This window comes from Capsicum annuum, chromosome 2 (assembly GCF_002878395.1).
Source record: "Capsicum annuum cultivar UCD-10X-F1 chromosome 2, UCD10Xv1.1, whole genome shotgun sequence".
Lineage (NCBI taxonomy): Eukaryota > Viridiplantae > Streptophyta > Magnoliopsida > Solanales > Solanaceae > Capsicum > Capsicum annuum.
This window is the reverse complement of record NC_061112.1, coordinates 30,929,360-30,940,062: the sequence shown is the minus strand read 5'-3', so window position 1 is coordinate 30,940,062 and position 10,703 is coordinate 30,929,360. Positions and strand designations below refer to the sequence as shown.

The 10,703-nt window shown below is 37.4% G+C and overlaps 1 protein-coding gene across 1 annotated transcript; it reads right to left on the bottom strand.

Annotated features, from left to right (window-relative positions):
* Nucleotides 1–336: 336 nt before the first annotated feature.
* On the bottom strand, nucleotides 337–870 carry LOC107857702. The gene is made up of 2 exons (XM_016702550.1): nucleotides 751–870; nucleotides 337–579 (listed from the first exon to the last, which is right to left on the bottom strand). Exons 1-2 carry the CDS (start codon nucleotides 868–870, stop codon nucleotides 337–339), a joined length of 363 nt encoding a protein of 120 aa, XP_016558036.1.
* Nucleotides 871–10,703: the final 9,833 nt, after the last annotated feature.

Sequence of the window (10,703 nt, the reverse complement as noted above, 5' to 3'; positions counted from 1 at the left end):
TTATTGCGGAGGCTAACCTCTATGGCTGCCCTTATTGTGGAGGCTCACTAACTCGGGGTCCCAAAATGACCCCGAACCCATTTCTAAAATTCTAAGACTTCCCAAAACACCTTTTAACACCCCTAAACATAATTCAAGTCAAAAATTGACATTACACACTCAAGAGGGTCAAAAATAAATTTGTCAAAATTTTGCGGGTTCTTACATCATCCCCCCTTTGTATCATTCGTCCCCAAATGAGATGTTAGAACATTTTTAGCACAACCAATAGAAATAATACAGTATAATCCAAGGATAAATTTGGAATATGATAAGAGGAATAATGGAAATCATACCTTAAGTATTTTCATCCAATGCAGGGAACAAGAACGAGTACTTGACTTTCACATCTTCCTCAGCTTCCCATGTAGCTTCTTCCACCTTTTGGTTTCTATAAAGAACTTTCATCGAAGCTATGTACTTTGTCCTCAATCTATAAACCTGTCTATCTAATATTTCAATTGAAACTTCCTCATAAGATGAAGAATCCGTAACACCAACGTCCTCAACAGGCACTGTCAAAAAAGGGTCACCTACACACTTTTTCAGCACAGACAAATGGAAAATAGGATAAATCGAAGTCAAACTCACAAGCAATAACAACTCATAAGTGACATTCCTAATCCTACTCGCAATTTGATAGAGACTAACATAACGGGGACTGAGCTTTCCCTTCTTCCTAAATTTCATGACTCTTTTCATAGGAGACACCTTCAAGAACACCCAATCACTTGCTTCAAACTTCAACTCATTTCGCCTCACATTCGCATAAGACTTTTGGTAACTCTGAGCAGTTTTAAGCCTTTCTCTAATCACCATCTCCTTATCCATGGCTTAGTGAATCAAGTCAAGACCAAACATCCTAGTCTCAGCTTCTTTAAACCTCCCAATAGAAGACCTACACCTCCTACCAAAAAAATCCTTGAAAGGAGCTATTTGAATACTAGAATGATAACTATTATTGTACGCAAACTAAATAAGATGAAAATGGATAACCCAACTACCTTTATCAACTACACAGCCCCTTATCATATCCTCTAAATTATGAATAGTCCTTTCCACTTGCGATCTCTTTAAGGGTGGAAAGCGGTGCTAAGGTTCACCTGAGTACCCAAACCTTTCTGAAATGAATACTAGAAGTGAGAAGAAAATTGCGTACCTCAGTTTGAAATGATGCACACCGGTGCACCATGCAACTTAACTATCTCTTGAATGAATAGCTTAGCATAGTCCTCTCTGGAGTAATTAGTCCTCACAAGCAAATAGTGAGAGGACTTAGTTATTCTATCCATAATGACCCAAATAGAATTATACTAGTTGCGAGACTATGGAAGACCTATAATGAAATCTATATTAATCATCTTCCACCTCCACATGGGAAACTCCATCTCTTAGGACATTCCATCAGATCTCAAGTGCTCACCTTTGACTCGCTGACAAACTATACACTTAGCCATACAGTTTGCCACATCTGTCTAATATTATTCCACTATTTGATTTCATTAAAGTCATGATACATTTTAGTCAAACTTTTATGAACTACATATATAAATTCATAAGCCTCAGTCAAAATCCTTTCCTGCAACCCATGTACATTAGAAAAACACAATCTTCCTTAATACCTCAAAATGTCATCTCCCCTAATCTCGGAAGCCATAACTTTTTGCTAACCAATATCATCATTAATTCTCATAAGTGTGGGATTTAAGGCTAGCTTCTCCTTTAACTTAGCACCAAGAGATCACTTGAAAACTTACTAAACAACCACTCATCAATCCTCAGAGTCCAAAAGATGAACTCCCAAGTTAGCCAGCCTTTGCATATCCTTTACCAATACTCATTTCTCCTCATCAATGTGAGATAACCTTCTCATAGATAACTTTCTAAGAGTATTAGTAACTACATTAGCTTTACCTGGATGGTAGTGCAAACTCATATCATAATCCTTTAGCAATTCGAACCACTATCTCTACCTGCGCCTTCGGCGTAACAGTTACTATAAGCTTTTATGGTCTGAATAAGTATCCACATGCACTCCATTTAGATAATGGCGCTAACTATTCAAAGCCACTACCACAGTCACCAAATCTAGATCATGAGTCGGATAATTTCTCTCATGAACCTTAAGCTTCCTGGAAGTATAGGCCAAAACCTTACCATGCAGCATCAAAACACAACCCAGTCCTACTTGGGACACATCACAATAATAAACAAACCTATCAGAACCCTCGTGCAGTGTCAAAACTAGCGTAGAAGTCAACATATCCTTTAACTTCTCAAAATTACCCACACAAGCATCGGACCACAAAAACTTAACCTTCTTTCGAGTCAACTTCGTCAGAGGGGTAGGAATAGATGAATAACTTTCCATAAATGTCATGACCCGAACCAGGTCCTTGCCATGACGGGTATCTCAAGTCCCTCTTGAACCGGAGATCACCCCTTACCTAACCTAACTAATATATCAACTACACGTGTTAGATTAATTCCAAACATATAGCAAGATAGTGTAAGGTAAGTCCAATAATAACTCATAAGGTATCTAAGTCAATCCATCAAACAACATATTAAACCATCACACCCAAGTCCACAGTAATCCTCAAAGGCTCTAAAAAACTGAAGTCAAAAGTATATCGGGACATGCCCTCGATAATATCCTAAAACAACATCTAAACCCAGTCAAAGACAAAGAGTTAAGGACCATGAAATAAATGCCTTCTAAAGTATGGAAGCTCACCACTTCAATGTCGATCTCACGAACCTCCAAATCACTTATTCACTATAGAGGATAAAAATATGAAGCTCTAGTACTTGTATCACGTAGGGATACATCATCTGGAGATGGTTAGCGATTGGAGCGCTACCAGGTAACTCAAGTATAGAGGAATAAAATAGTTCCATCAATAAAACCAAGTCAAATCATTATATACAATCACATATATACGTACATATATATATGTATATCATGCTGGGATGGGGAATCAAGGCTTATCATAAACTTGAAAACATTAACCTGGGTTATTTAGCATACCCGTCATAAAACAAGGCACCCACGAGCTATATTGGTCCAGCTCTCCCCTAGCTAGAAGGGCCCCAGTGCATGTAGCCACATGAACCAGAGAATATCCATATCTGTATATGCCATTATGGGGGACTTAAACCTCCTGGCATAACCAAGGTGACGTAACACCAATGTATACAAAATGGGGGACTAGAACCACCCAATAATATATCCATTCGGGGGACTCAAACATCGCAGTCATATAGATACATGCACCAGCTAGTGTGGTTTCCAATATTAGTCTTTCATACTCCACTTTCACAGTCTGGCTACACATCCCACTTTAAAGCCCAATCAAAACATTCTTTACACATACATACAACTATTAGTCTAATTACTTACCAAAGCCATCCTATTGGTATTGTCATACCAACCCCACATGAAAGTATATAACATGCTATAACCGTTATCATTTAACTTTGGGACTCAAACCCATTGTCAATACAAAGTTATCAATTAAATTTAACATTTAGGGACTCAAACCTATTTAGGCATTTAAACCACCAAGGTTACAAGTCAAATCAACGTGTGACTAACAAGGCCTTTATGAAACCTTTTACCAACCATTTACATTATTAGGCCAATGCATTAGTTCAATATACATTTCAATTCAATTTTTGGTCATCAAGATCTTTACAAAAACTTTTATACTTGATTAACATTATTATACCAAGCATTAGGTCAAAACACATTTTAATTCAGTTTGTTCTAGTACGTATTTTCACTAACACATTGAGGGCATACCATTTCCAAGACCAAAACCAGAGTAAAAAACCATCAAGTTTAGGGTTTATCATGACCCAATTGTTGAACAACAATTAAAAGAATCCACATGTGCAAAACCATCATCAAAACATGTAAATACACAATTTAAACTAAAACTACACAATACCCAACAATAAGCAACAAAACACTCAACATTGGTTTTCAAAACCTCAGTTATGATTCAAAAACAATGTCGAAAACACATGTTATTTGATAACTAACAACGAAGGAAGAGTAACATGCCTTATTCATGAAGATTCACGAAAGGAACTTGACTCTTGATCCTCTAGATGGACACCATGTAGAAACCCTAGCCCAATCTTCAAGAGAGGGTCTAGAGATGATTTCAAGAGTGTTTTGATCCCTCAAAGTGTGTTATGAGAGGTTAAAATATGTTTTAAGATGTGGGGTCTTACGGGTTTTGGGGTGGGAAATGCCTAAAATGTCTTCAACTTAAAAGCTAAAAATTGTGCGCATGAGGATACGGTTTTCCCCTTCCACTCATACCCACATCATACGAGTGGTACCATCCACTCGTATATTGATCAGAATGTTGGACACAAAAATCTATCCAACATACGACTCCTTAGCATGAATCATACCCTACCATCCAACTATTACCCACTCAAATCGTACCCTAAGCAGAATGGTAAGGCTAGATACTGAACAATATAGGGTTTGGACCTTACTACTCTTACACTAACATACGTCTAGTGTGATGCCTTCTCATACCAACAACAAAACTTAGCCACTGTGACATTGACAAACATAAGACCAGGGACTTCAAACCGTATCCACTCCATACAGGAGGTATGATGAGTCGTATGATGTACATAATGCGCAAGACTTTGGAAATTTTGAAACGATCAAAGTTTAGGGTGTTTCATTCTCCCACCCTTAGGATCATTCATCCTCGAATGATGGGATGAGGCACTACAAACATGATTAAACTCAAAACATCTCTACTAGTACCTTTAAGACAAAAAACTAAACATTGAGGAATCCACAATATATCTTTAACAAGACATAAAGAAAAGATGTTGAGAACAACACATACCTCAAGCACGATTTTTCGGGATTGGGAATAAGAATGGTTACTTGCACTTCATGTCCTCCTTAGCTTCCCAAGTAGCTTCTTCGTACTTTTGGTTCCACCATAAAACCTTAACCAAAGCCATATCCTGCACTTGTAAACGGCGAACTTGCCGATTCCAGATCCTCACCAGGACTTCCTCATAGAACAAATAATACAAAATACCAATGTCCTCTAAAAGGACAATCAGTGAAGGATCACCCACACATTTTCGCAATATAGAAATATGGAATATAGGATGAATGGAACTCATGCTAGAGGGAAAATCCAACTCGTATGCAACACTACCAATCTATCTCAAAACCATATATGGTCAAACATATCGGGGACAAAACTTCCCCTTCTTCCCAAACAGCATATCCCTTCATGAGAGGTACCTTCAAGAACACCTAATCACTTCATCTTACGTTTGTATAGTACTTTTAATGACTATGGTAGTCTTAAGCATATCCTAAATTACCTTCACCTTCTTTATAGCTTGTGAACCAAATCTGGGCAAACATTTCTGCTTTACCAACCTCGAACTACCCAATAGAAGACCTATACCTCCTACTATTTAATGCCTCTAAATGGGGCCATACCAATGCTAGAATTATAACTATTGTTATAAGAAAATTCAATCAAAGGTAAATGGTCATACCAACTACCACTATAGTAAATCACATAGGCTAGCAACATATCTTCTAAGGTCTGAATAGTCCTTTTGGCTTGCCCATCTAAATTCGGGTGAAAAGTCATACTAAGACTCACTTTGGTCCCCAAACCATGCTAAAGAGAACACTAGAAATGCCATGAGAATTGGGTACCACTATCAAAGATAATCTAGATAGGTGCACCATGCAACTTTACAACCTCTTGAAGAATAACTTCTCATAATCCTTGCCAAAAAAGGTAGTCCTCATGGGCAAGAAGTGAGCGAACTTAGTCATCCTATCCACAATTACTCAAATGGAGTCACACTGATTCTGCAACCTCAGAAGACCAGTAACAAAATCCATATTAATTATCTCCCATTTCTACACTGGTAATTCAATCTCTTCAAGAAACCCACTGGGCCTCAAGTGTTCCACCTTCACTTGTTGACATACCATATACTTAGCAACAAAGTCGGCCACATCCCATTTTATGTTATTACACCAATACATCTCCTCGAGATAATGATACATCTTTGTTGAACCAGGATGAACCATATACCGCGACTTATGGGCCTTGGCCAAAATTCTACCTCATAACCTATCCATATTTGGAACACATAAACTCCCTTGGTAGCTAAAGATACTATCTCCATCGAAGTCGAAAGCCATCACCTTTTGCCTACCCATATCATCCTTTATTTTCATCAAAAGAGGATCTAACACCTGTTTCTCTTTTATTTTTGAACCAAGAGATAATTGTGCTACCTGCTGCACTAATACACCACTATACTTAGAGTCCAAGAGATGAACTCTAAGGTTAGCTAAATGGTGAATATCCTTTACCAAGTCCTGTTTGTCCTTATCCAGATGCAAAAAACTAACCATGGATAACCTGCTAAGAGGATCAGCCACCATGTTAGCTTTACCTGGATGGTAGTAAAGACTCATATCATAGTTTTTGAGTAGCACTAGCTATCTTCTTTTCCTGAACATTCACCTCGTAAAGATAGTGACTCCAAATTTTCAATGTGAACACTACAACTAACAATTCAAAATCATGAGTCGGATACTTTCTCTCATAAACCTTCAATTGTCTAAAGGTCTAGGCAACCACCTTACCATGTTGCATCAACACATATCCCAAACCAACTCGGGATGCATCACAATAGACCACAAAACCCTCAGTACCCTCAGGTAGAGTCAAGACCAGAGTGGAAGCCCACTTATCTTTTAGCTTCTCAAAACTACCTTCACAAGCATCAGACCACAAGAATTTCACTTTATTCTAAGTCAATTAGGTCAATGGAGCAATAAAAGAAACATTCTCCATGAACCTCCTATAATACCCGACAAAACCCAAGAAACTCTGAATGTCAGTTGGATTTATGGGCTAAGGACACTTCTTAACCACATTAACGTTCTAAGGATCCACTATAATCCCTTTACTAGACACAACTCAACCTAAATATATTATGGCACTCAACTAGAACTCACATTTAGAGAACTCAGAATACAACTGTTGATCTTTCATGGTTTGTAACACAAGACCGAGGTGATTGGCATGATCCACCTCGCTCTCAAAGTACACCAAGATGTCGTAAATGAAGACAATGATGAACAAATATAGAAACTCATGGACAACCTTATTCAACAAATCCACAAATATCACGGGGCCATTGGTAAAACCAAACGACATCACTAAGAACTCAAAATGCCCATACCGGGTATGAAAAGCTATCTTAGGGATATCTACCTCCCTGATCTTTAACTCATGATACCCGAACCAAAGATTGATCTTAGAAAAAAATTTCGCACCCTTAATCTGATTGAAGAGATTAATGAACTAAACCAGGTCCTAATACCAATTTTGTAATAAAACTACGCTCTAATACTAATTTTATAATGACCAAAGATCGATCCTATAATGAACCGGACCAAAGATCGATCGTATAATAAACCTAGGCTCTAATACAAATTTTGTAATGACCCAAACCAGGGCCTGTCCATTACGGGTATCTCAAGTCCCATTTGGACCAGAGATCACCCCCTTGCCTAACCTAACTAATATATCAACCATAAGTATTGGATGAATTCGGAACCAATAGCAAGATAGCAAAAAGTAAGTCTAATAATAACTCATAAGGCATTTAAGTCAATCAACCGAATAACATACTAAACCATCACACCCAAGTCCACAATAATCTATAACGCCTCTACAAAACCAAAGTCAATCACATGTTGGGATATGCCCCCGACAATAGCCAAAAACAATGTCTAAACCCATTCTAAGATAAAGAGTAAAAGACCAAGAAATGAATAACTTTTGAAGTATAGAATCTTGGGTCACCGTATCGCGTGGATACAACATCTGGAGATGGTTAGCGGTTGGAGCACTAAAATGTAACTTATGGATAGAGGAATAAAATAATGTCATTAATAAAACCAAGTCAAATCATTATATGCAAGCACATGTATGCATACATATATATGTGTGTGTTTGTATATATATATACATATATATATATCATGTTGGGATAGGAAAACAAGGCATAGCATGAGCTTAAAAACATTAAACTAGGTTGTGTAGCATAACCATCATTAAACAAGGCACCCACAAGCTATAGTGGTCCAGCTCTCCCCTAGATAGAAGGGCCCTAGTGCGTGTAGCTACACGAACCAAAGAATATCTATATCTGTATATGCCATTATGGGGGACTTTAACCTCCTAGCATAATCAAGGTGACGTAGCACCAATGTATAAAATATAGGGGACTAGAACCACCCATCCATACATCCATTCGGGATAATCGAACCTCCAGGTCATATAGATACCCGCATCGATTAACATTATTTCTAGTGTTAATCTTTCATACTCTACTTTTATGGGGAACACATTCTGCTTTAAAGCTTAACAAAACATTCTTTACACATACACACAACCATTAGTCCAATTTCTTACCAAAGGCATCTCATTGGTATTGTTATACCAATCCCATTCACAAGCGTACAACATGCCATAACTATTATCGTTCGACTTTAGGAATCGAACTAATTGTCTATACAAAGTTATCAATTCAATTCAACTTTTAAGGAGTCGATAACATTTAGGCATTTAAACCACCAAGGTTACAATTCAAATCAATATATGTGCAACAGGGGCTTTATGAAACCTTTTACCAACCATTTACATTATTAGGTCAATGCCTTAGTTAACAATACATTTCAATTCAATTTATGGTCATAAAGACCTTTATAAATCATTTATCCTTTATTAGCATTCTTATACCAAGAATTAGTTCAAAACCCAATTCATCATGTGACTAGTTTGATCTCATAGGAATTTTCAAAAACACATTGAGGGAATACCATTACCAAGACAAACACCAAAGTAAAAAGCATCAAGTTTAGTGTTAATCATGACCAAATTATGAAAACATAATTACCAAGCACCCAATGTGCAAAACCATCGTTAAAACATATATAAAGACAATTTAAACCAAGAGTAAACAATACCCAACAATATGCAACAAAACCTACAACATTGGTTTTCAAAACCTTAGTTATGATATAATAACAATATTGAAAACACATGATAGTTGAGAACTAACAACGAAGGAAGAGTCATATGCCCTATTCATAAAGATTCACGAAAGGAACTTTACTCATGAGCCTCTAGATGGATTCCTTGTAGAAACCCTATCACAATCTTCAAAAGAGTGTTTAGAGAGGATTTTGAGAGTGTTTTGATCCTTTAAAGTGTGTTATGAGAGGGTAAAATATGTTTTAAGATGTGGGGTCTTAAGGGTTTTTGGGTGGGAAATATCTAAAATGTCCTCAGGTTAAAAGCAGAAAAATGTGTGCATAAGGGTATGGTTTGCGCCTTTAGCTCGTATCCACATCATACGAGTGGTACCATCCACTCGTATGTTGATCAGAATGTTGGGTACCATAATATTTCTAACATATGACTTCTTATCATGAACCGTACTCTACCATACAACTAGTACCCACTCAAATCGTATCCTAGGATGAATGTCAAGGCTAGACACTGAACAACATAGGGTTTGGACCTTACCACTCGTACACTAACATATGACTACTATGATGCCTTCTCATACCAACAAAAACACTTGGCCAGTGTTACAATAACCAACATACAACCAAGGACTTCAAACTATATCCACTCCATACAAGTGTTGTGATGTGTCGTACGATACACGGAATGCCCAAGACTCAAGAAATTTCTAAGGGCCAAAGTTTAAGGTATTTCATTCTCCCCCTCCCCCCTCCCCCCCTCCGACTAGGATCATTCGTTTTGGAATGATGGGATGAGGCACTATAAATAAGATTAAAATCCAAATATCTCTAATCTTACCTTTAAGATAGAAAACAAAACATTGAGGAATCTATAATCTATCTTTAACAAGACATAAAGCAAAGATATTTAGAACAACACATACATCAAGCACGATTTATTGAGATTGAGGATAGGAATGGACACTTGGACTTTTGGTTCCACCATAGAACCTTTACCGAAGCCACATGTTCCATTTGAAATCGTCAAACTTCCCAATCCAAGATCCTCACCAGGACCTACTCATAGGATAAAGAATCTAAAATACCAATGTACTTCAAAGGTACAATCAGTGAAGGATCACCTACACATTTCTGCAACATAAACACATAAAATATTGAATGAATAGAACTCATGCTAGAGGGAAAATCCAACTTGTATGTAACTCATGGTAGTAGAGACTCATATCATAGTCCTTGAGAAGTTCAAGCCATCTTTTTTTCCTGAGGTTAAGCGCTTTCTGGATAAACACATATTGTAGGCTCTTATGATCAAAAAAGATGTCAGCATGCACCCCGTAAAGGTAGTGACGCTAATTTTTCAATGCAATCACCATAGCTAATAATTCCAAATCATGAGTCGAATAGTTCCTCTTATGAATTTTCAACTGTCTAAAGGCATAGGCAACCACCTTACCATGCTGCATCAACACAAAACCTAAACCAACCCGAGATACATCACAATAGACCACAAAACCCTTAGCACTCTCAGGTAGAGTCAAGACCAGAACGGAAGTCAATTATTCTTTAGCTTTTA